At 40.7% G+C, this 27,390-nt stretch overlaps 1 protein-coding gene across 3 annotated transcripts in view; it reads left to right on the top strand.

Annotated features, from left to right (window-relative positions):
- Positions 1 to 27,390, top strand: part of ADK (adenosine kinase) — a 261,824-nt gene that overhangs the window by 156,383 nt on the left and 78,051 nt on the right. For all 3 annotated transcript variants that reach the window (XM_070945416.1, XM_070945415.1, XM_070945417.1), the window contains one exon: positions 18,953 to 19,123. In XM_070945416.1, the coding sequence (XP_070801517.1) occupies positions 18,953 to 19,123 (171 nt within the window). The remainder of the gene's footprint in view (positions 1 to 18,952; positions 19,124 to 27,390) is intronic.

The following is a 27,390-nucleotide window of genomic DNA, read 5'->3' as shown; positions in this document are numbered from 1 at the left end:
GGGCAGAAAACCGGTTGTTAAATTATTTGAATCCCACCACTGGTCATGTGACACCGCTGTGATGACGCAAGTTTGACACCCCTGCTTTAAAGAGAGAAGAATGTCAGAAGGCTATTTTATAGTCTATGTGTGCTAATACAAAATGGGAGTGGGGGGCGAAAACCAACATATGGATTTTAAAAAATAGGGGATTTTCTGGAGGTTTCTCTTTAGTTACAGTCTGGGTGTAGAGATGCAGCATTACTTTCGTGCCTTTTTCTAGATACATGATAATTTCAATTAAATGAGCCATTGAGCAATAAATAACATGATCTGATTGATACAGATACTTTGATGCAAACAGCTTTTATGAAAAGTTGCATATGGTATCTGTTAGCAATTGGGAAGATTGGTGGTTGAGTTATTGCACAGATTAGCTGGAGCAGCCGAAGGGCCTCAGTTTAAAAAGCCTCTGTCTGCTTTAAATCTTGAGATTCTTACTAGCTTTGTAACCTGTCACCTTAACTTGCATGTTTTAAACACCACAGTGTAAAGATTAGAAAAGATTTCAGAATGTTCTCTGAGGATAATGTAAGGGTAATTTAAAATGTAATTATATTTCCTTACTGTATAATCACCTTTTAACCTTTAGATCATGACTTCAACTTGCAAAATATAGCACAGGTAAACTGAACGAAGCTTAAAATATATTTCAAGTGAGTTTAACATTTGTTTTAGTCATTCGGCGTATTTGCATCGCACAAAGAGGTAGCCTTATGAAGCAGCTTACAAATAATAAAGGATTTGGACCCAAATATGAAGAATCTGTGTCAAGTCTTAGTAAAACCTGAATCTGAGACTGAGTGAGATCTTGGAACAGACTTTCTTCACCACAAATACTCTCTCAATCAATTTCCATTGTTGATATCATTGCAAACGTGACAGGTTTTTTTTTCTGTTGTTGTAAACAATGTCTCCCCCACTGTTCATTTTGGCTGACTGGCTTTTTTCTGTGTGTCGTCTTGGTGACGTTGATAGGTCACTATCCTAAAACAAAGTATACAGAAATCCCCCAGTTCCTTGTTGTCCACCCAGGAAAATCCTTGAGGCTCAGTAACTTTGCTGCAGAGCTGCTTCCTCCTTTGACCTCAGCCAGATAGAATAAGGAAGGGCTGCTGAACTGTAACTGGCTCTTCCCTTCTTTTTCTACCTCTATCTTATGACTGTGAATGCTTTTGTTGGGAAGTGATGGTGTGAACTGGCCATTTCGGTTATGAGCATCTTTCAAAAGTGGGTTCGGATTCCGTGGGCAGCTCTCCTTGTCAACCATCCTGTCAAATCAATCCAGTTTTCTCTCAAATCAATCTTTAATCTAAGTGTACCTTATAGACATCTGGCACTGCTCATGTGGGTCTGCTTGTGTCTTCTTGACAAAAGCTCTTCCAGTCGTAAGAGAAGGAGTCCCACCTCAGCCGATTCTCTGTTTCTTGCAGTTGTGCTTTGTTGGAGTGACGCATCAGCGCCATCCCCAGTGACGAGTAATGATCCATTGTGTGTATCTGTGCAGAGACACAAGTGGGGAAAGGTTGATTGTTGTTGGCACCATTGCTGCCTCTCCCTTGTACTTTGGATCGGGAGATAGTGATAGGTTTGTTTCCAATGATCCCTTAGCTCTTCCATTGAGGAAAAAAAACAAAAATATATACATAATTGTTGAAGAGAGAGAGAGGGAGAGAGGGAGAGAGAGTATGTGTGTGTGTGTGTGTGAATAGCAGAAGACATTTTGAAGATTGACCTTAACTGCTATGGGTAGAGAACAATGGTGAAATGCTACCGGTTCACACCGGTTCAGGCGAACTGGTAGCGGTGACAGCGCATGATTCGGCGAACTGGTAGCGGTAGCAGCGCGAGGCTCCACCAACCCGCCCGGACATCGTTACTTCCTGGCTTTAACCAGGAAATAACCTGTTTTTGCCCTTCTGCGCATGCGTAGAGGGTCCAAAATCGCACATGATGATGGCGCACGCACTTCCGAACCGATAGGGAAGGTAAGTAGATTTCACCCCGGTAGAGAAACTCTACAAGAATTAAAAATATTCCCCTTTCTCAATGAGCATAATGGGAAAACCATTTTGGTGCTCTTCACCCCCAAAAAATCACCCTTTTCAACTTCTGTCATCTATTGAGTCTGACGTCTGCATCTCTATAACTGTCTGGTTTGGTTCTGCAACCCAACAAGACAGACACAGATTTCAGAGGATAATTAGAACTGCAGAAAAAACAATGGCTACCAAGCTGCCTTCCATTGAGGACCTGTATCCTGCATGAGTCAAAAAGAGGGCTGTGAAAATATTTACAGACCCCTCGCATCCTGGACATAAACTGTTTCAACTCCTACCCTCAAAACAACGCTATAGAGCACTGCACACCAGAACAACTAGACACCAGGGCAGTTTTTTTCCCAACACCATCACTCTACTAAACAAATAATTCCTTCAACACTGTCAAACTAATTACTAAGTCTGCATTACTATTAATCTTCTCATCGTTCCTATCATCCATCTCCTCCCACTTATGACTGTATGACTGTAACCTTGTTGCTGGTATCCTTATGATTTTTATTGACTGTTTCCCTATGACTATCAATAAGTGTTGTATCTTATGATTCTCATATTTTTTTTTGTACACTGAGAGCATATGCACCAAAGACAAATTCCTTGTGTGTCCAATCACACTTGGCCAATAAAGAATTCTATTCTATCCTATTCTATTCTATTCTATTCTATTCTATTCTATTCTATTCTATTCTATTCTATTCTATTCCCCTTCAGAACCATTTGAATTCAATTCTCTTTAGTAATCCTCCCCCTTGCATGAAGTGGTAATTTGGTTCACTAACCTCATATGGATACCATAACATCTGGGCTCCCCTTTGGAAAGAAAGAACACTGGTTACATTGCAGTAACCTGGATTTTAGTCTGAAAAGGGGATTTAGAGTGTCCATGTTCGCATCTAATGGACCCTTCTTAAATCAAATGGGTCTTGATTGCTAATTGAGCCCAGCAAGTGACACAGCAATTCTCAACACTTTTTATATTCTGTCTTCCTTTTCAAATCTAGCCAGTTGTGCAGTTCCATTCCCTGGATTGCAAAAATGACAACAATACTGGTCTGGAAAACATTGTTTTTTAAGAATGGCTCTTAAACATTGCGTTCCTTACCATGTTTTTTTAGTGACTTCCTTTCTAATGTGACATGAAATCTGTTTTTCTGCGCTTTAAAATAGTTCTTTTAAATCATTTGTTATTTATTACCGGTATTTTTATTGTTTTCATTTATTACTCAACACATTAATAGAACTAGAAACTTCGTCTTGCTTTGTTCAACACTGGTATATTGAAACATTAGGGATAAACCCAAACATCTGATTTTCTCTTTGGGCTATAGAGATATTTGCTATTTGAAATCTCAGTTTCTTCTATCCTACGAATGCCATTCCTACCCCCAAAGGGCATCTGCTATTTCAATTAGAGCAAACAGGCACCCAACCATTTTATAGGCATTGGAAAACAATTGTTCTCTTGTAGATCTGGTGAATGAAAAATATACCTTCCTTTTTTTTCCTTTAGTGGATGCTGGGTGAGAGTTATAATCTATCAAGTAAAGACGTTTTTCATGCAAAGGAATTATGTGATATTTTACTAAGCTCTAATAACACACTCCTTCCTCATATAAATGCTGACTGGAAAAACAGCCAGCAATGAAGTCAACACTTTTATATTCCCTCAGCAATGAAGTCACTGAATAATTTTTTTTCAGGCCAGGCGAAATTCTGCTTTTCTGCACTAAAGCAGTTCTCCATTTCAAAGTATTACTACTGTTTTCATAACAAATTCCATCAGTTATTGTTCAGCATGTGTGCAAAGAGAAAGCTTTGCTTATTTGAAAGTTTGCTACACCGTCATAATTTGTAGTATTTTTAATAGATCTGTGTGATTGAAATTGAATTTTATGGCATCATTTTATTGGTCTAAATTATATCCTATTTCTTAGAATAAGTAACTAAGCAACATGGATGTGGTCTCTTCGACTCCCCCTCCCTTCCCTGAAATTATCCTTATATAGAATTACTTTGTCCCTGCGTGGTTATTTTATTTTTAAAAGGCTTATATTTCTTTATTTCCTTCAGGAATTCAAAGAAAAGGTATATGAATGGTCTCCTCCAATTACTCCCTAAATAACATCTCTGGGTAGCAGAAAGGGTTGGTGTAAATCCTTAAGTTGGCTTCACAATACAATGAGAGGGTTCAGGTTGAATTAATATAGAAGAGGGCTGCCATATTAATTCAACCATCTCGTCTCAACATGAGTCCAGTTTGGTTTGGAACTAGACCAAACCTACATATGCACCTCCATGTAAATCATATTTAATGTACATTGACTGTGAGACATCAGTTTGACATAGGTGATCAAAATTTAGAAAGCGCTGAACAATATAAAAAATCAAAAATTTAAAATCAAGAGTAGTGGCTAACTGCCGCTAAAGAATTGAAATCCCTAACACTGTTCACACATAATATGGATGTATACTTAAAAATAAATATATATATATATATATACACCCCCCAAAAAAGAGTTGAAATTCCTTATTAGAAAGGCAAAAAGAGAAAGGATCTGAAGTTTTTGAGAGTAGAAAATTGGCCCCAAAGATTTGGTTGTAGGGGATGGTTGCTGCTGGAGGAAGGAAAAGGGGCTGATGGATGAGTAGGGGGGAAAAGCCTACAAGAAGGATCAGTCTAGAGCAGGGGTCTCCAAACTTGGCAGCTTTAAGACTTCTGGACTTCAACTCCCAGAATTCCCTAGCCAGCTATGTAGCCAAGTTTGGAGATACCTGGTCTAAAGAAAGAATGTTGATCAACATAGAGCCTTGGTGGAGCACCGGACTAAAGTGCTGTTAAAGTAGCACTTAGCTGCCAGCTGCCTGCAATTACTGCAAGTTCAAATCTCACCAGGCTCAAGGTTGACTCAGCCTTCCATCCTTCCGAGGTAGGTAAAATGAGGACCCGGATTGTGGGGGCAATAAGCTGACTTTGTATAAAAAAGAACACCGCTGGGGGGGGGGGCGAAAGCCCTACTAAGCAGGTATATACAAAAGTATGAAGGCTATTGCTTAACGTATTGTAAGATGCCCTGAGTCTCCGGAGAAGGGCAGCATATAAATCGAACCAATAAATAAATAAATAAATAATCAATCAATCAATCAAGTAGTTATGCTAGACGGATTACTTTTAGCTTTGTTTCTCCTGCCTTTTCTGTTGAAAACATCAGACCTGCGGTGTAGTCCGTGCAAGGCTGGGATGTTTCACTGTACAGAGATATAACATTTTTTACCACAATGGCATGATCTGCTTTGTCAAAGGGCTATGTTTCTGTCAGAGTTTGTTGCAAAAATCAAATTCAGAAAGAACACACAGATAACTGATTCAGCAGGACGTATTAACTTCCCTTTATATACATAATAACAACACATGAAGTAAATTTACAATACCAATAGCAGATTCTCCCAACTTGCTTGTACTTGCTTGTAGCAGACAAGACCAGACTAGTTTCGTTCTAGAGCTGAGCACAGAGCTAAGCCACACCCGGACTCCTTGCTTAAGTTTCTGTTTCCAAATAAGCCTCATTGGCTGTCCTTGTTATCATGTCTCTGCCAGTTCATGAATATTCTGACAGTTGTCTTCAGGAGTTCCGTGATGCCCAACAAGGCCCCAGAAGAGCTGCAAAGCAAAGGAATGCAATGGGCGATGGCTTTGCTGCCTACCACGGAGTTACCAGACCTTCTAATATAGAGCAAGTAGAGATATCTTGCCTTGCCACAGAGGAAGATGCCTTTCTGTATTTAAAATAGATTTGGGCATCTTTCCTGAGAAGGTTATGCTGCTGTATTAGAAGACAACCTAATTGTACACTTCCCAAAATACACGGAATGCTGTTACCTTCCCACCAAAGGTGGTCCCTGTTTTTCTACTTGCATTTTTATGTGCTTTCGAACTGCTAGGTTGGCAGAAGCTGGGACAAGTAACGGGAGCTCACCCCATTACGCGGCACTAGGGATTCGAACCGCTGAACTGCCGACCTTTCAATCGACAAGCCCAGTGTCTTACCCTCTAAGCCACCACATCCCTTAATTTTACACCTATGTAAGTATGTTAAACTTCACAGTGAAGGATATCAGAGGATATCTGTAACCTCAAAAAAGGCAGTGTGTATTTTTGCTACATCCCCACAAGTATAATGGACTATTAATAGGACATAATAGTTTCATTTTTACCACCCTGCGCTGGTCAGACTTAAGTTTATATATTATATCCGGAATTAGGGACACAAATAGACGTTTTCAATAATGTATTGCCTTCAAGACAAGGCTCATTATGCAGAACCCCCTGAGCTCCATCAAAACTCAGTTGGGACTCATTAATTCTCTGGAGCACTTTGGGAAAATACCTGATTATCTCGTATTTTTTCCTCCTAAGGAGCCATCTTTTGAAGCCTTGGGCATATTGTTTTGCAAGTTGGGAGCAACACCACTCAGGACCTTCTGAGGGTCAAGAAAGGCCTTCATGGTCAGGTATCTGGATTGCAGGTTCAGAAGAAGTAGAAGGCCCAGTTCTGCCCTGAATTCTCTTCACACCAAGATTCCTCATCCAGCCATTCTTCCTCTGACATATATTTGTCTATTAGCAGCTCAATCTTCCATGTCACTTAACACGGAAGCACAGGGCTATTAGCCTTTTTAGCTACAAAGCTATTTTAGAAGCATTTCCAAAGTTGTTTGGATAAATGTTACTTAAATCTTGAAGAAAATGGTTACGAAAACAGGATGATTTCTTAGAAATAATTGGCAGCAATTTTCAAAATGTCCCACATTATCGAGTGTTAAGTACGTGAGAGAGAGACATCATGTTCTAGGTAATGCACGCAGAGCTGTGGAAAGTGCTAGCATGTTGCTCAGCTCATATTTATTTTTGTATGCTTGGACCAAAGGGCATAATTAATCATTTTACGATATCAAAGGGGTGAAAAAAATAATTGCTCACTTGTGATATCTAGTACTAAGTTTTATCTTAGTTATTCTCTTTTTCTCTACATAAAAGAAAATTCAGGGCGTATCTCAGATTAAATTATTTGAAGCAGATAACAGATAATTGTCTTGTCTTTGTAGCCTGTAGGTCAGTGATGGCTAACCTAAAAACTTTTTTCTTCCATCAAGCAGGGCTGGCGTGAAACACCTCCCCCCCCCCCATTTTTGAGATATTAGATTTTTTAATTGTTTAATGGGTTTTAGTTGTAAGGTTCTTAATGTTTGGCCAAAGGGTATAATTCTTTTAAATTTTTAAATTTTGTATTGGATGTTTTTTACTTGGCTGTGCACCGCCCTGAGTCCACTAGGAGAAGGGCGGTGTACAAATTTAAATAAAATAAAAATAAAAAAAAATAAAATAACCATTTCCATAGTGCCCAAAGTGCATGTGAATGCATGCGTGCATGCCCAAACTCCCAAAATGCAATGAGCATACACCCCCTGCATGTGCCCTGCCCCCTGTCCATGTGTGCACGGCCCCCCCACATGCGCCACGCCCCCCGCGCATGCATGGCAGAGACCCGAAGACTAGCTGGCAGGTGTGAAGTGCCCGCGCATGAGTGGCAGAGTTGAACTGGGGCGACGGCTCGCATGCGCACAGAGAGGGTGCTGTGCCACCTCTGGCACGCGTGCCATAGGTTTGCCATCACTGCTGTAGATTCTTATTGGATGAGAGTAGAGCATCTTATATGAGGGATTTTTAACTTCTCAAAGAAGTTTTTTTTTTTGTCTAATGTTTTCTGCTAAAATAGTGGATGTAAATGAACAAATGAACTGATTTCACTTCAACAAGAAGCATGAAAAGTAAAACGGATGCTCCTGTTGTCTTTGATGACATACAAGTAATAACTATTCACAACAAGAAAAATTGAAGAATGGCTGTGTCAGACAGTATGAAATTTAGCATAAGAATGTGACATCTTTGATAAAAATACATAATTAGACTTGACACTTACAGTGAGCTTAGATAGAAGATGGCATTTACTAAGTATTCTTGTTTTAAATCTGCATGAATTCTAACAGCTTATAGCAATTTTTCCCCCCCTTTTCAATCACTGCCTTCCTTCACCGGAATTGGAGGATGTTGAAATAATTCCCTCCAGGAAAGCTGTAAAAATTTGGTGTCTCCATCAAACCTTGGAGGCAGGCTTGTTGTGACTGTTGTTTGGCATAATGAGTTGGTTTGTGGGCTTTGAGTATTTAGATTCCCAGGTTCTATATGGCAATATTGCAATTTATGGTGGTATTTTTAATTTTGATTATGTTAGTTATTGTATTATCTTGCCTATTTATCTTCTCTGCTTGTAACCCAAGTTGGCAAATGATTAGGGTTGTGATGTCCCGGGACAAGGCACGAAGGTCACACAGCCAGCTGAGAGTTCAAACTCACCTTTAATGCTCCAAATTTCCTCCCAAACGCTCCCTCATTCTTGGCAAGTCCCAGAGCAAAATGTACACACACACACACACACACACACACACACACACACACACACACACGGCAGCCTCTGGCTGTGCCCAGTCCAGCAAAACAAAGGAACAGGGAAATGAGTCCACGAAGCAAGGAAGAAGCAATAAATCCACGAAGTAAGGACTAGGGCTCTGAGTTCACGAAGCAAGGAAGAAGCAAGCAGTCCTGCAAACTCCAAATGTCTTCAACAGCACACAAAACTCTACAAATTCAGCGTTCGTTCCCAACAAACATCCCTCCCCAAAGCATCTCCTTAAATCTCAGTCCCCAGATGTGCCTTGTGAAGAGGGGCGGAGTGCTCTCCTCATGAGTCGTTGGGTCGGTCTGCGCTGTTCCCGCCTTCTCTCCACTCTCCGGGCTCGGGGATCAGGAGGGGGCGGTCCTTGCTCATAGCCTGAGCTCCGTCACTTTTCATTTCCGCTGCTTGCCCTCTCTCAGTCATCCTGCCCCCATTCCTCCTTGCTAACAAGCCATCCCAATCCTGAGGGGCCCTGGGCTGCCTCATCCTGCTCCTCCCCACATTCCTCCAAAGCCAACGAAGCCACCCCCTCAATATCCCTCGGCTCCAGCTCATCCTCCTCCGCAAATTCAGCCTCCGACGGATACATGACAGGTCTGGTGCTCAGAGTCGCTTTGATTGGAGCAAGTTATGAGCCCTGTAACTAAACAAATGGATCAATAAGCAATACTATAGAAACCTGTAGGTTCTGGCTGAAAATTAGAAACGTATAGTTTATTTATTTATTTATTTATTTATTTATTTATTTATTTTATTCAATTTGTATACCGCCCCTCTCCTAGTGGACTCAGGGTGGTGCACAGCCAGAACTAAAACACATACCAATACAAAATTTAAAATTATTAAAAGAATTACATACTTCGGCTCAAATTTAAAACAATTCGAATTAAGACCCATTGACAAATTAAAAGCTAAAAAACTAAAAAAGACTAAAAAAGACTAAAAAGGGGGGGTCACGCCAGCCCTGCTTGATGGAAAAGAAAAGTTTTCAGGGCACGGCGAAAGACCCGGAGATCCGATATCCTTCGTATCTCCGGGGGCAAATCGTTCCAAAGGGCAGGAGCTGCCACAGAGAAGGCCCTCCCCCTGGGGGTCGCCAGCCGACATTGCCTGGCTGATGGCACCCTGAGGAGTCCCTCTCTGTGGGAGCGTACTGGTCGGTGGGAGGCTATTGGTGGCAGAAGGCAGTCCTGCAAATACCCAGGTCCTATGCCATGGAGCGCTTTAAAGGTGGTAACCAACACCTTGAAGCGCACCCAGAAGACCACTGGAAGCCAGTGCAGCTCACGCAGGAGAGGTGTCACATGGGAGTGCCCCCTCGCTCCCATAATCCCCCGCGCAGCCGCATTCTGCACCAGTTGGAGCCTCCGGGTGCTCCTCAAGGGGAGCCCCATGTAGAGAGCATTGCAGTAGTCCAGGCGGGAAGTGATGAGCGCCTGAGTGACTGTGTGTAAGGAGTCCCGATCCAGAAAGGGCCTCAACTGGCGAATCAGGCGGACCTGATAAAAGAGCAGTAGGGTTTGTATGGACCCTTCACACCATCTTCTATGTTGACTACTCTCAATGTTCCTATCCTGGACGTGAGGTTGACATGGCTGTGATACCTGCCACCCTATTGAAGGTTAATTTGAAAGATTTGGATAGCTAAGTGGGTGTCCATTAATTCCTTCCATGCTCCCTCTGCACCCCTCTTGAGGTTGCACCTTGAATGGAAGAAAGAGATCGTCCTAAATAGGAGGGTATTACTTTGTTCAAGGATACGCAGTACTTGCATTCCCCTGTTTGAACCTCGGGAGAAGGTGAAGATCCATGCAGCTACCTTTTCTTCTTAATGTTTTAAAAATACTCTTGAAGGTGAAGGAAGGGGTGCACATGTGAGTGAGAACATGGCTGTGTATCATCATTGACCTGGCAACCTGGGTGGGATCAAAAATGATTACCTACCTAGGGAGAAGACGCTTTTGAGTGAGATTCCACGGCTCTCAATTTCATAGACTGCGTTCTAACGAAAATGTTTGATACGAGGAATTCGTGTATCCACAGCGATCAAATTACAAGATCCAGCACAGACTTAACAGGAAACTAAGGTTTCCTGCTATGTGAATATGCTTCAGTTCTTTACATCTGGACTGCTGCTTTCAGTTCCAGCAGTGAGACTGATTGACAGCAGCAAGCCTGTTTAGGCAGCCGGGAAATTTGTGAGTAGCCTGTCTCTTTTGCCCAATACCGAGCAATAAAAACCAGTTTGTAGTCCCTCCTGAAAGTCTGCAGGAATCACTGGGGAGTGAGGTTGACCATTCTTTCTTGAGAATCAAGTGGGTTTTGGTGTGTTTTTTTTTTAAAAAGAAAAAAGAAAAAAAAATAACAGCTAGGAATTAGTCTGGCCTCCTAAACAGCATTTATCTTGGCTTAAAATTATAAATCTGCCAAGCTTATCTTGAAGTACTAAATTCAATCCAGGTTTCCTGCACACATGGACAGAATACTCAAAAAAGAAGTAGGGAGAGAAACTGAACGTCAGATCCCAGGAAAAGCTCTTGGTAGCCAGGAGTTGAAAGATGCCTTCACAGGGTAGATCATTGTTCCAGTGATCTTTCCAAGCCCAGATTGCTGGACCTTACCCAGGCGCAAGCTGCCATGATTAGATGTGGACTCTTTTATTCAGTTATAGGGTCCTTTTGGCATGGAGGAGCACACTTCAACCTCTTTGTTATATGATTCATACTCTTCCGGTACCCGTGTTTTTAAGGATGGGATGGAGGCGGCTCCAGAATGGTGCGGTGACCTAGAGGTGGAGCTCTCGCCTCACAATCAGGACGCTGTGAGTTCGATCCTAGGTAGAGGCAGATGTTTCTCTCTCTGAGCACAATGAGAATATATCTGCTGAACAAAACTCCACATTGGGGACAGGAAGCCATTAAACACTCTGCTAGCTCCATCCAGTTGCCCAGACTCCACCTCACAAGGGATTATGAGGTCATTAAAAGATGATGATGATGATAATGGAGGTGGCTCCTGGTCTGGAAGAATGGGACCAGTTGACTCAGCGTCATCACTGATTCTGGTAACACAGATTCTCTGTTGTGCTCTTCCTCATCTAAGGAAGCTTTTGAGACCAGACCATGACAAGGACACAGGTTGTGATCTCAGGGCTTTTACTTTTCTTGCAGTCATGAGGATTTCTTATGATGCTGACTTCATAGTAACACCAGATGTGTTGGATATTGAGCCAGATATCAGGCAATCCACTGTCAGCAGGATAAATCTGTACTCTGCGGGATCATCTAAAGATAACAAATTACTGACTTATCTCAAGCTCTGTGTCAGGTTGTACCCTTCCCTTTAGCCAGTGATAGCTAACCATTTTGTCGTCATGTGCCGAAAGTGCATGCGTGTGCCTAAACCCATAATGCAATGCAAGCACAACCCCCCTGTGTGCTACCCCTGCCCCCCCCACGCATGCACGCACGAACCCCCCGCCCCATTTTGGGGTGCCCTCCCGCAACCCATTTTTGGTCCCAGGAGGCTGCAGGGAGGCCTGCTAGGCCCAAAATGGGCTGGGGGGTGTATGTGTGCTCCTGGCATGCACGCGCGTCTCCAGCATGCGCCCCACCCCACCCGCGGATGCTCAGCAGCAAAAATCAGCTGACCGGCGGGAGGCGCTCATGCATGTAGGGTGGAGTTGAGCTGGGCGACGGCTCACGTGTCCACAGGGCTCCATGTGGCACGCGTGCCATAGGTTCGCCATCCCAGCCTTTAGCCATCAAGGAGACAGGCTGAGGGCCATTACTTTGGGGACCTTCTTGTCACATCCTTAGCATGTTTTCTACTCCCAGTGTTAGATTCTCAGAATCTTCTTTAAACAGATTTATTGAAGGGGGAAAAAGGGAATTAGATTACAGAAACCTTGGCAATTGAATATGTTTATTTTAGCAGCCAATATATCTCTAGTTTTCCTAAATTGGAGCTTTCTTGATCCTCCGGCTAGCCACCTGTTAGAGTACCTGGGGAGATGGGCTACATATTTTCCTGATAAAGGAAGAATGTGCAGATGTTCTATGCTTATAATGCCATGCAAATCATGATCCTGTTTCCCAGGCTCCGAGGAGCCCATTAAATCCACCTTTTTAGTTCCCAACATATTTTAGACTTTAGGTTTGGTGATAGCTGTGACCTATTTTTATGAATAATGTTGGCTATGTTTTCCTCCCGGAGGCCAAGATCCGTTTCCAAGGCAGAAACGTCTTGGATTTTTATAAAGCTTCTTGTCTGGGTAGTGGCCATGACATTTAATAATTAGAAATTGATGTTAATTTTTAAAGTATAATCTCTGACATGCCTAAGGTCAGCTCTAAAGCTATTAATGTTCATTACTTTATCTTGTAACTTGCTTTGCAGCTGTTGTAATGATAAATATCAATGTGGCAACAATTAAGAGGGTTTTTTTTTTTAACATTAGTGAAACTGTTCCAGTCTTAAAGTAGTCCTCTCTTTTTCACATGTTGGAACTAATTTAAAAGAAAATGTCAGCCTCAATATAAGCATATACTATGACAGTTCAGCTTTTTTACTTAAGTAGAAAAGCTGTTTGAAATTTAGCTTTCATCAAAAATGGGAAAACTGCCCACTTGAAATAAAACAATAGCTGAAATCTTAGTCATTTTCCACTTATGAAGCTCTGTTTCCATTAAAATAAACAATACAAATTGCAGAATGCCAAAAAGCTTTATTCAAAGCGTTGGGAAAGGGTCTCTTTTGTTTTCTGACCATCGTAACCCAGTCACATTTGAAAACAGGCACATTCTGGATTAAATAAGTTAAAATCCAAAACAGTCAGCTAATATTTTAGCAGAGAATTGGCAGATAGAAACGGGTTCAAACATGCCATTAAAGCGAATAATGCTGGCTTGGTCCACTCTGCTTTCTTAAAAATATTTTCCACATTTCTTGAACCCTCTTGTTCAAGACCTCATGTTGACTGACTCATGTGGGTGATGTGATCATCTTTTGTGGGGGTGGGTGGTAACTGAGTTATTAATGATTTTTGGCACCTCCCAGGCCAAGTCCCTGCAATTTCCTTGGCAACATTTCAAAAGTAATTTGCCATTGCCTCTTTCCTAGGGCTGAAAGAGACTGACAGGCCCAAGGTCAACCAACTGGTTTGGCCTGTTGCCCTCATCAAATTGGCTCTCTCAACCATCACCTATCTTGACATTAACCTTTAAGATTATTAGTTGAGTGTTTAATTTTTAATGTTTTTGTGCATTGGGCAGCATTATAGTTCTTTTGGAACAACAGATGTTTCAAGCCACAGAAAACAGAAAAAGTTATGTTGTTCTGCATCTCTGTGGAGAATCAACTCCCAAATTGCCTTCTGCTCCTCGGTTCTAGTTTAAATGCCAGTAAAGATAACTAAGTGGGGGAGAGGATGACAGTAAGATTTCATTTTGACTTTTTAAAATTGTTTTCACTGAACAGATTCAGCAGTTGATCAATTCTGATGCCACTCATGTGTTAAAAATTCCTTGAGGTAACTCACTAAAGATGATTTGCAGAATGTAATGTGTGAACAAAAGTAACGGCAAAAAAAAGTGCCTTAACTCTTTTGTAAATGAACAACAGAAAACCTCATTCAAATAAACTTAGCGTTGCCACAAAATTGACAGTAGAATTCGCTTTAATGTAATTGTGCAACAGAAGGATTTGAAAAATAGACAGTGTCATATTTTAGAATCCCTCACTTTTCCAGAAGAGGCAAATATCCTTAAGAACCATGTGTATAACTAGTTAAGAAATATTAATACCAGATAAGTTATATCCAGTGGTGGGATTCAAATAATTTAACAACTGGGGTCTCTGCCCTAATGACCGGCTGGGTGGGTATGGCCAGGGGGTGTGACAGGCAGCACTCGGCCTCCTGCACACACCTGGGAGCAAAAACGGGCCGTGGGGGGGATGCGCCGCCTCACCTGGCACCCAGTCTTCGGCCTAGGAGGCCTCCCTGAAGCCTCCTGGGACCGAAAATGGACCACAGGGGGGCACACCACTACCCCGCACCCAATTTGAGACCTAGGAGGCCTCCCTGAAGCCTCCTGGTAGCAAAAATGGGGCGCCTGGGGACTCCTTGAAGGGCCAGGGTGGGGAAGGGAGGGGCCAGCCAGCAATTTAACTACCGGTTTGCCTGAACCAGCTGAATCCCACTACTGGTTATATCATATACACATCACAAGGAGGAATCGGTAGAAACATGATCTCCCCTTGACTTCTCGGTGATATCAAAGCATAGTTCTATATGTCAACATGGGAATCTTTTCGTAACCCTTAGAATAAATGTTATTTACCGTTAACCATCAGTAATTATTTGTCCATGCTGACACTGACATTGTAAGTAACAATCACTTATATGTCATTTCCCTTTTTATTTCCTCTCACAAAATCTAAAGAACAGATCACATTTTTCAGATTTCTAAATAGGGCCTGGGGGGTGGGGGGAACCCTGAGAAATGTTCATTTATTTCAGTACTCACATAAATTATTTAAACACTTCATTCAGTTCTCATTTATTTCCCATTGCAGTTACTATCTTGTAGTTGAGAGGTGTTATAGCACTTTGTAGATATGGAAAACAAGCTAATTATATATTTAGTAGCACATTTTGAAAGAGAAATATTTGGCATATTCAGCCTTAGCCCATGCAGATTTCAGGAATAATAAATGTTGTGAGCATTATTCATAACTTCTAATGTTTTTATGTTACTTAATGCAGCACTCCTTTCAAAATCTCAGTGTAGCACATGCTTTTGCACATTTATGCTCAATAATTAAGTCAAAGCAACTGAGGCTGTTCTTCTTTTTTTAAAAAAAGGTGAAAAACGTGCTGTTAAAATGTAATTAGTATGTTATCACATAAATGTCTATAAGTATATAATCACCAAAGTCGGCCATAGTTACTCGCTCTTTAGCGCATACTTAAAAGCCCAACAAATATGAAAAAGAAACATGCATTAAGAGATAGACACACACATTCAAAACTCATAGTAATCGTAATTATATCTTATGAAAATGATTCAGAATGCATCATTGAACTTTTATTAAAAGCTTGAAGAAGAGAGAGAGATTCTTTGTTTGTTGACTCTTCTTTCCAATAACTCCCAAAGCAGCTTTTCAGCTGTGATCTTACAAACATATTTATCAGGATGTAAATTTCATTAAATGCCTTGGATTGTCTTCTGAGCAGGCATGTACACAGAATTATGCTCCTACATGTTTAATGCAGATTTTTATAACATAAGCGTTTATAATTTTTACTTTTTAAAATAAATTTTATAATTTATAACTGTTATATAGTTTATATAACTTTTTAATTTAATTAATTAACTTCAAAACTATAACTTTTTATAATTCATAATTTTTTACTTTTGTTTTAATACTAGAAAAATAATAACAGGTTTTATTGCAGAATTTATGCCATTTTTCTATATCAGGGCTGTCACGCTCAAGACCCGGGGACCAGATCCGGCACAGGTCCATTTTCACTGGCAGAGTGTCGTAGGAGGCCATGGCAGCTGTAAACAGAGCTGGAGAGCCTGTCTTCACTGACAGAGCCCGCTGGCCACCCCAGGCACCCCCAACAGGAGTGACATCGAGCTGGCCACGCCCCTCCTGGCCAAACCTACCCTGTCACACCCCCCCCAAGGTCAAGCACAACCCTGATGCGGCCCTCAATGAAATCGAGTTTGACACCCGTGTTCTATATTTATTTATTTATTTATTTATTTATTTATTTATTTATTTATTTATTTATTTATTTATTCATTCATTCATTCATTCATTCATTCATTCATTCATTCATTCATTCATTCAATTTATAACCCGCCCTTCTCCTAGTGGATTCAGGGCGGTGCACAGCCAGAACTAAAACACATACCAATACAAAATTTAAAAATTATTAAAAGAATTATATAACTGTGGCCCCAAAATTTAAAACATTGAAAACTAAAACCCATTTGACAATTTAAAAAGCTAAAAAAGACTAAGAAAAAGGGGGGGGTTTCACGCCAGTCCTGCTTGATGGAAAAGTTTTTAGGGCACAGCGAAAAACCCGGAGATCAGATATCCTTCGTATCTGCAGGGGCAAATCGTTCCAGAGGGCAGGAGCTGCCACAGAGAAGGCCCTCCCCCTGGGGGTCGCCAGCCGACATTGCCAATATAGTTCAAGAGAATTGAAAACAGCATATGATTCAAAGAATCACATTGAATAAATGTAAGTCCAACTTCCCAAGATATTGATCAGATAACTGTGTTTAACTTTAGGTCCACCTTAATCTTCTGCCTATAGATAAATTCTCTAATTCTCATAGAGAAGGCATTCGATAAAATATGATCCATAAAGAGGCAGTTAGATGTGTGGTGTCTAAGCTATAGAACGGGGGTCCCCCAGCCCCAACCCCCGGTACGTGGCATGTCAGCAACCAGGCCATACAAACAACCAAAGCTCCATCCGCTGGATGCAGGCAGCATGCAAAACCACACCCCCTTCGGTCCATGGAAAAACTTCTCTCCATGGAACCGGTTCCTGGTGCTCAAAAGATTTGGGGGGGGGGCACTGCTATAGAAGGCTTGCAAGGTCAAAATCAGCATTTTAAATCCACGTCAGGTAAATGCACCAGATAGTCTACTGGTAGACCAGATGTTTGTACCATCTGTGACCACTTATACTATCTGAGATTGATTTGAACACCTTAAAATAGAAAAGAAATGTAATATTTTATATCGTCTGGGAATTTTTTAAACAACTATTCACGAAAAGGTGATAATAGGCGAACTGCTTAATACTGTAATGGTTTGTTTGTAGAAGAGAAATTCAAAGATGTTTCTCATTGGATTGCTGACACTTTTTCTGTTCAATATAGGTTTATGCTGTCAAATTCCTAAGGTTGCTGCCTTAGTGATGGTTGTGACAAACTAGAAAATAGTTTTCCACCTAATATTTATTGACAAATCCTTGTTTGCTTGTTTCCCCTTCAGCCATTGGTAATCAAAAAGATAATATACTTGTGAAATGTTTAAACATTTGTAGTAATCACAGCTAAAACTGTTGCCTGTTTGTTTGTTTTTGTTTTCTCATGTTCAGGATATTGGATGGATGCAGTGGTGAAATGTAAAATTACTACCGGTTCTGTGGGTGTGGCTTGGTGGGGGGGTAATATGACTGAGTGGGCATGGCCAACTTTTTTTTTTCCTTGCTGTTAAAACCATTTTTTCTACAACCTCTTCGGCTGGAGAGGTTGTAAAAAAAAATGCTTTTAAAGCCTCTGACGATCCCAGCTGACTTGCCTAATCGGCAGAGGGTTTTTTTTCCTTTTAAAAACATTTTTTCTATAACCTCTTCGGCTGAAGAGGTTGTAGAAAAAATGCTTTTAAAAGCCTCTGATGATCCCAGCTGAGCCGCGCAATCATCAGAGGCTTTTTTTTTTTTTTACTTTTAAAAGCATTTTTTTGGCCAAAGAGATTGTAGAAAAAATGCTTTTAAAAATAAAAAAAAGCCTCTGATGATTGCACGGTTCAGCTGGGTAATGGGGGGGGGGGGGCAGGGATTTTTGCTACCGGATCAGGTGATCCGGTCCGAACTGGGAGCATTTCACCCCTAGATGGGTGTCCCAAAGGAGGTGCTTTTTCAAGAGGCAATTGGATTTTCTGGGTTTTTCTTTGAAGATGTTTTGCTTCTCATCCAAGAAGCTTCTTCAGCTCTGACAGGATAGTGGGGAATGGAAGGATTTATATTCCTTGCAGACAGCTGGTCATTTGCATCCTCTTAGAGCAGTGGTTCTCAACCTGTGGGTTGGGACCCCTTTGGGCGTCGAACAACCCTTTCACGGGGGTCGCCTAAGACCATCGGAAAACACATATTTTCAATGGTCAATGGAATAACTTTATGGTTGGGGGTCACCACAACATGAGGAACTGTATTAAAGGGTCGCGGCATTAGGAAGGTTGAGACCCACTGTCTTAGAGGGTCGTTGAAGCACTTGGAGATTTATCTGTGTCCTCACCATTCAAAGGCTGTTCATCCCAAATTCTTGGATGAGAAGAGAAACGTCTTCAAAGAAAAAACAAGGAAGTCCAGTTTCCTCTTGAAAAAGCACCTTGGGAACAACCATGACCGGGATGGCTGAGAAACTCCATAGACATATTGGATAGGTGTTTTTGAGTTCTTCCTTCACTTACCTTTAATTGTGTGTCTCTGGCATCTGTTTTTATGTGGATTTCTTTTTCCACTTAATAGCAGCAATGTTTCTTAAACCCTCTGTGCATAGCAATTTATTCTGTGTTTCTTTGCAGGGTTTCTTCTTGACGGTGTCACCAGAATCCATAATAAAAGTCGCAACTCAAGCTTCTGCAAACAACAAGATCTTCAGTTTAAATCTTTCTGCACCCTTCATTAGCCAGTTCTACAAGGACCAACTGATGGAAGTCATGCCTTATGTTGATATCCTGTTTGGGAATGAAACAGTAAGAGCTTCTTGGAAGTTTCCTTGTTTTAATACTGTGCTGGCATGTAAAGTGGTAAGGGTGGCAGATCTGGGCTGGAGATTCTGGGCAACCACTAGGTATTCAGCAAAGAGAGAAAGAAAACAGGTCTTTGCTGGCTTCTCTTCTCCACACACACACAAGCTCAGCTAAGTTCCCCCTCCCCTCCCCCCGAAGTGGTACCCATTTATCTACTCGCAATATTGCATGCTTTCAAACTGCTGGGTGAGCAGGAGCTAGGGATTGAGCGATAGGAGCTCACTCCGTCTTGCAGAGCTGGTCTCGAACTGCCGGAGTGCAGACCATTTCTGGCCAGCCATTCCAGTATCTTTAAACCCCCCTGTGCAGGAAAATTCCTCTTGCCAGAAGCTCCCAGCTCATCCCATCTCTGGCCTCCCTCCTGAAGGCAAGGCATCTCAGGGCCTTACCTTCATTAAGCTGGACCTCTAAGCCTCTCCATCCCCAGTCCAGGCCCCCTGGCACCTCACTATCCGTTTCACTGACATTAAGTTATGCAGAGAAGACATTATTTTTCCCACCACATAAATAAACACAACCAAGCAAGGTCAGACAAGAGGTGCAACTGGCTGGATGCTGATTATGCCTTCTTCCCATTGCAAAGGATTCAAGCTTGGGTTGATAATAAGTGTTTTTAAGGGTTATGGCCTTTTTGTAGGCAATTCTAATATCAAGCTTAATTGTTCTCAGGGGTCCTGACTCCTGACATTCATTCTCTCTCTCTCTTTGTGGATAAAATTAAACAATAACCCAGAAGCTTCTGCACAGGCTATGGTCCAAAAAATCAAGATGGCAGTCATAGTGTGACTGAAGCTCCACCTGTTGTTTTTTAAAATCTACATTGCATCTTAACTTTTTGGATACTGTCGGAAGAAATATCCTTCTGGGTTCAGTTCCAAATGGGGAAAAAGACACTGGATTCATGGAAGTTATTTGGAAAGAAGGTTTATTGATGAACAGGATCACATGCCTTGGAGATCTTGGGCGAAAAAAGGGAAGAGATGCTGAGAGTCCCTGGGTTATATACCATCTCTGGCTTTGAACTTCCTGAGGCACAGGAAGAGTATCCTGATTGGTTGCTGTCAGAGGTCATAGCTAGTTTTTTAGGTTGTCTGTGTGTTAAATTTGGTTGAATCTTGCTGGGTGATGCAGTGAAGGGCAATTAAATGGCTCTGCCTGAAGGAGGTAGATCTTTGTTATGTAGAATAGACTGGCCCAGGCCTTAATGGCCCATTGACAAAGGTGGGGGGGACCGAGTTTCTGCCTCCTTTTTAGGGGAAATATTCTGCCCTTTTCATATTTCTTAAAATATTTCATTTTTCTAGGAGAGGGGTGGGCTTTAACTTCCTACAACACCATACCTCATGGAGATATCTGAACTCTTTCTTAGTCTCTCATTGTTTAACCTAGAAGCAAAGGTTATTTCTGGCCAGTTTCTTTATTTTCATTCATTTGGCAAGCAAAGACCACATTCTAAATAAAACAATAGCATAACTAGAAAACATATTAAAACTATTTAAAGTAAATTAAATCGATGGAGACAATTTGTTTAATAATCTCTTTTTCTTTTTTGTATTTCAACGTGAGGGTAAAATACGGAGGAATTTTGGAAGCAGGAACCAAGGTTTTGGTTGATTGTTGTGCACCTGACTTCTGCTCCCTACAAACCAGAAATTTATTTATTTATTTAATTTCTCCCGGAAATTAAATTCTCCCGAAGGACTCAGGGTGGTGAACAGCCATAGTAAAAACAGTATACAAGACAAAAAATTTAAAAACTTATTAAAATAATTCAATCACTGGACAAATTTAAAACACCCAGCTAAAATCGTTATTTAAAACCCCTATCAAACCCAATTAAAATCCTTTATCCTGTCAGACCGGCTTGCTGGAATAATAGGGTCTTCAGAGCACGACAGAAGGCGCGGAGGTCAGGGATCCTTCGTATGTCCGGGGGCAATTCATTCCATAGGGCCGGGGCCCCCACAGAGAAGGCTCTCCCCCTGGGGGTCGCCAGCCTACATTGTTTGGCCGACGGCACCCTGAGGAGGCCCTCTCTGTGAGAGCGTACTGGTCTACTGGTCGGTGGGAGGCAATCAGTGGCAGAATGCGGTCCTGTAGATAACCAGGTCCTAAGCCAAATTCATCCAAACTGAATTTGCATATTTGCAAATTAGTGTTTCTGCTTACCTCATCAGTATTTATTAACTAGGCTTCACACAATAACTTCAGCACTTTTAGTAGAAGCAATTAATGCTTTTAACCAATTTTTGCCATTCGACAGTCATTATCTAGGAATCCATGATTGGAGAAGTTTATTATTGTCATTTCTTTTAATTATCGCTGAATTTAGTTTTCTAATAGCATCGTTGTGCAAATGATTCTTAGCTGTAATACCTTTCAAGTTTATTGTAATCACTGGATAATTAACCTGCTAGGATTTAAGCACACTCAGCTTCCCCTCAGGACATTTAACACTTAAATAAGGTCAATTATCTCCCAATGATAAGTGCCTGGTCACAAGTTCTGCTTAATCCACCTCAGAACTGCTCACCTTAAATAAGTAAATGTTCGTTGCATAATTTTAAGTTTCTCTACTTTTATCACAGCTCATTATATTGTCTAAGGATACAGATTCTGAATGCGACCCAAATGCCAGATAATAGGATGGGATGGGATGAAACAGAACAGAACAGAACAGAACAGAACAGAACAGAACAGAACAGAAAATATGGAATGGAATGGAATGGAATGGAATAAAATAATAACTTTATTGTCAGTTTGAATGTACACTAATCGGCATACATTAAAGTGAAATTTCATTGCATACAGCTCTCAAAGGGACACCACCTCCAATTTATTTATTTATTTATTTATTTATTTATTTATTTATTTATTTATTTATTGGTTCGATTTATATTTTTATATTTATATTATATTTATATACACTACATAACAGAATAAATAAATAAATAATAAATAAATAAATAAACAAACAAACAAACAAACAGAATTATGCATATACCCCTCCCTATATGTTATATGTCACAGAGAAACAACACAGTCTAGTTGAGATGTTATGGCGAGAGCACCGAATCTTGAAAGTCTACCAGACGGATGGCCTAGGGAACAAAGTTGTTACAGAATCTGTAGTCCTGCTAGAAATACGTCGAAACCTCCTTCCAGAGGTGTTTTGGATGAGAAGCGAAACGTTTTCAAAGAAAAACCCGAGAAAGTCCAATTGCCTTTTGGAAAAGGACTTTTGGGACAAGTATTTTCAGTATTCCAAAAGTTAGAGATCACCAAATGGGCACCATAAGAAGTCAGTGGAGGAATCTTAATTTTCTAAAAAGTCAAGTCAAGGAAAATGGTGTGAGAACAGAACAACGCCCAAAGTATGTTCTTCTGTTCCAATCTTCAGTCTTGATTATAAATTATTTCTGTTGGAGGGGAATTTTCAGTTTTCATGGATCACTTCACCCCAAATCGTCTTTCAACCCCGATCAGTTGCTCGCTGTAGCACCAGGATAATGTTCCGATGTGTAAGAGGAAGGATTTTGAGATAACCTGGGCAGCTCCATTGCTGAACAAATCTTCCACCCTCACTCTCCTTCTTTCCTCCTTGTCTTCAGCAAGCTTCAAAGCTAAGCTTTAATAAAATAAAATGCTTTTAAAATATAGCTCTGGCTTGAAGCCCCCATTGATAAAAATCCTGTTATTGGAAACTCTCTAAATTACTGGAATTAATCATGCTGTTTATAAAATAGCACACTTTCCATGATTCATCTGATTCAATTAATCTTTCTATTTATCGGTGTTACCTTGACAGCGGCACTATAAATTCTTCTGCAGGTATTTAAATCATTGGCCTAGGAATTTGTGAGTAAAAAAAAAATCTATAGACAAGATTTTTGATGCTTCATTCAAGTTGCATCTTATAGAAGTCATCTCTCTCTCTCTTTCTCTCTTTCCCTCCCTCCCCCCTCCCTTCTCTCTCTCTCTCCATCCATCCAGAATGTGAAATGCTCTTTTGCCTGTGATGTGAATCACAGTCCTTTGTTTTTTAAAATCATATTACATTTTTAAAAATGACACTTAGAGTTATTTTAATATGTTACTATTTTATAGGACTTAAAAGACGTTTTACTGTTGTTTTTATGGTTTGATGCTTTTTTTGTTGTTTTGGTCTTGATAGCTGCAAGCTCAGGTCAGAGATCTAGGGCAAATTAAAGGCCTACCTGATTAAATTAAGCCACAACTAATGGTAAAACACTACATTTATTCTAAATATATTCTAAAAATATATTTAGAAACATAGAAAAGTGAGAGCAGAAAAAGACCTAGTGATGATCCATTGAGTCTGCCCTTTGACCTTATTTTTATTTAATATACAGGATTACAGGATTAAGTAAATACTTAGGGATTTAGCCAAGTTACGTCAGGAGATCCATTTGCCTTGCCCATTGCTTTAACCAGAATCAGGGCATTACCTCGAGAACAGTGAAAACTGTCACCCTTTGAGATTCTATATGGTAGACCTTTCTCATCCCAGTCAATATCAAGAGATGAAGGAGAGACAAATATAACACAAGATTTACAGAAACTGGCCCAGGTTCTGTCTCGTATTTCTCAACAGGTGCAAGACGCCTTGCCACCAGTAACAAGAGCGCCATTTACTATACGGTTTAGTGGCTGCAATTGGTTCTGGTGAAGTGGTCACTAAGTGACATTAAGTGAATCATGTGACTGACAGAGAAAGAGGGGGACACTGGGACACTGGGACGATCATTGGTTGTTCCTGTCTCCTTCCAAGTTCTCTTCTACAGTGACCCATTTCCCCCCCCCCTTTTTTTTTGACCCCTTGCAACACAGAGAGATTGCTTAAAGAAACTGTCTTCCTGAACCGCTCTTCTGCCCAATATAAAGCTTCCCTAAGTGCTAGTTAACAAGCTAAAGCTCTGTAACCTTAATTAGAACCTTCAGGCCTGCTGGCAGCTGCCTGAAACTGACAAGACCTTAATCAGTTTCACACTAAAGGTTTTTGTTGTTTTGTTGCGAAATTGTTTTTATATCGCCTTCCTAACTGCAAACAGTAGCTACCCAAGGCAGTCCTTACACAAGGACTACCTATAGGAAAGATTGCCCCCAACAAAACAAAAAAGTCACAAAAAGGGGATTGTGCCAGTAAGACCTGAGAAAGAAGTCCCTAATATGGTGTTGGATGACAGAGCCTAGGCCTGTCTTGGTCCTCACTGTAAAAGAAGGGAGCCCAGCCTCTTCTAGCACCAGATTTACTCAGAAAAATATGACATTTCCCACTTTGCCTCTTTAGTTGAGTTGTTGGCAATGCAAAAGATATTTAAGAAGAGAGGTTGAGAGAACTTGATTAGGACATCCAGATCATCATCTCTTTCTTCTCCTACAAGAAAAGAAGGCCAGGCAAGTCTCCAGGCAAGAGCCCAAGTGAGAGTGAGGCTGCAGACCACTCATTCTGTTTTCCTACTTTTGATAGATTTTGTGTCATCTTTCATCTGTTTTCCAGTCTTCCAGTAACCTCTGTTAATAAAGCATTTCTAATAAAGATCTTTATTAGATCTAATAAAGATCATAAAGTCGAGGGACACAGTGGCTAAGACGTTGAGCTTGTCGATCGAAAGGTCGGCAATTCAGCGGTTCGAATCCCTAGTGCTGCGTAACGGAGTGAGCTCCCGTTACTTGTCCCAGCTTCTGCCAACCTAGCAGTTCGAAAGCATGAAAAAAATGCAAGTAGAAAAAAATAGGAACCCCCTTTGGTGGGAAGGTAACAGCGTTCCGTGCGCCTTTGGCATTTAGTCATGCCGGCCACATGACCACGGAGACGCCTTCGGACAGCGTTGGCTCTTTGGCTTTGAAACGGAGATGAGCACTGCCCCCTAGAGCTGGGAATGACTAGCACATATGTACGAGGGGAATCTTTACCTTTACCTTTAATAAAGATTGTGCCCAAGTCCAAGATCCCTTCATCCCTCAATGGAAGAGCAGTAGTCATTATTTTAAATATTTACATTCTTCCTTGTTTGTTTTAATCATGTTTGCGTACAGCAGGTTTATAAACCACTCGGAGTCCGTCAGCAATGCTAGGAAGGAAGAAAGAAGGAAGGAAAGACCCCAGTTTAAATACTGACCAATTTCCAAAATGATTTCAGTATTCAAAAAGTTAGATGCCGCAAAATGTGCACCATAAGTTAGTGGAGACATTTGAATTCTCTAAAAAAAAAAAGACGACAAAAACTCAAGGAAAACAATGTGAGAACAGAACCAGAATACCCTAATGCTTGCTCTGCCTCACTACCACTCTTAATAATTTACATAATTTATCTAGGCATTTAAATTTGCTGTAAATACAAGCGATAAAGAATGTGTACCAGCATTCTGCCTTGGTTTAGGAACACCACATTAGTTAATTAGTGAGGGTGTTTTTTCTAGAGACAGACATTTAGAAGGTTTGCCTCAGCCATTTACAACTTATTTTTCTTGGAAATAGTGAAGTATTTGAAATAATGGGGAACGGGGCCTCTGACTTCCTTTTCTGCTGAGGATTGCAGAGCCCACCGTCTTCCATATACTCTGAAAATACTTCATTTTGGCCTCTGAGAGTGTATAAATAAAACCTACTGGCAGGATTTACGTTATCTTTGTACCTAAGCCAATTTGTAAAATGGTTGTGAAGCTAAATCATGTAATTGGAAAGACTCCTTCAACATTAATTGGAAATACGATACCGGACTGTTCAGCGTTCCCTCTTATCCAAATGTAAGGAAACCAGACAGAAATCTGAAGACATTTGTAACATACTTGAATAGTTTTTTTCGAAGGGCAGAAATTGGGAGATTAGTGGGAATCAGTGTATTTTGAGAGTTACCTTTGTTTTGATATTCTTTTGTCTTCAGTAAAACAGTCATTTCACAATGAACATAACTATTTTACAATGGTGTATAATGAATACAGTAAGCATTTCTCTGGGCGTAGAGCAACTACTTCATAACTCTCTAAAAGGGATAATGATAGAAAATCCTCCATTATATTCATAGCAGGGGAACCCTTTCTTATGATTTCTTGCGGATCTCAGTGCAGCGGTGCATTTCACAAAATAATTCACAAATATAATTTCCTAAACCTCAAGAGGAAGCTACACATTTTATTTCTTTTTACTTAATTTTTCTCATCTTCCATTGGAGATTTGAGTCCATTACAATGTAGAAACAGTCGTTATTGGAGGGTTATCCATCGGGGAGAGATTTCATGAGAGAGAGAAAATGAACTGAATATTCAAATAAGAGTCCTCCATTAATGTGTGGGTCCATGTGACTGCCATTTCTCCACTGTCTTTGGGATACAGCAGAAAAATTGCCTTTCTCACCTTGGTAGATGATGGGCCTCGCCAAGAGATAAGATAAGGGAGTGTAGCAGCCTTTAACCAACTATAACGTCATTCTGGGTGATTTCTCCCAGGGGAAGTACTTCAGAAATCTATATATATAAAAGCAAAATCCACTCACTCATCACGAAATCTCCAGAACTGTAAAGCCTACAAACTTGAAATTTGGCACATATGTTCCTCTTGGCTTCTAGGCACTCACTAAGAAAGGATTTTTCAAAATGACCATCAGATCATTAGTATTTCTTATACAGTATATTAACACGCTCTGATGCTAAAGAGTTAGACGTCCTACCTGAAAAGTTCCAACTGCCAGTTGCCTCACATTCCGTTAACTCAGGTCTAACTGGCAGCCTTCGCTCAGGGGCAGTCTGGGGCTCCTTACAGTACTAAACGTCCCTACCTCACCGAAATGTCTACGCCTTCCACATATGGAACTGCTTCTGAATTCAAGGTGGCGGGAGAGATATTCCCTTATGTGTTTCAATCACCGACCACGACTGAGCCAACGGATTGTGAACCAAATTTCTCCTGCATACTGTCCCAGCCCCAACTCACTTCTTACACTGACCTTCTCAGTTCAGACGAATCTATTCCTTCTACTGTAACACCAGTTAAAGGGTTACAAGCAGGGTGGATAAAAATCAATGATTTTTTTTTAAAAAATCCAAAAAATCAGATTTTTTTAATTTAAATCGGATTTTTTTGATTTAAATCGGATTTTTTTGATTTAAATCAGATTTTTTTGATTTTTATCAAATTTATTTTAATAAAAAACTTTTGGGGTTAAAAATCTATCGTAAGATAGTTTTCT

This window comes from Pituophis catenifer, unplaced genomic scaffold (assembly GCF_029215685.1).
Source record: "Pituophis catenifer annectens isolate HBS135680 unplaced genomic scaffold, rPitCat1.0.hap2 SCAF_6, whole genome shotgun sequence".
NCBI classification, from domain to species: Eukaryota; Metazoa; Chordata; class Lepidosauria; order Squamata; family Colubridae; genus Pituophis; species Pituophis catenifer.
The sequence above is the reverse complement of the archived record's forward strand: the minus strand, read 5'-3'. Positions and strand labels throughout refer to the sequence as shown.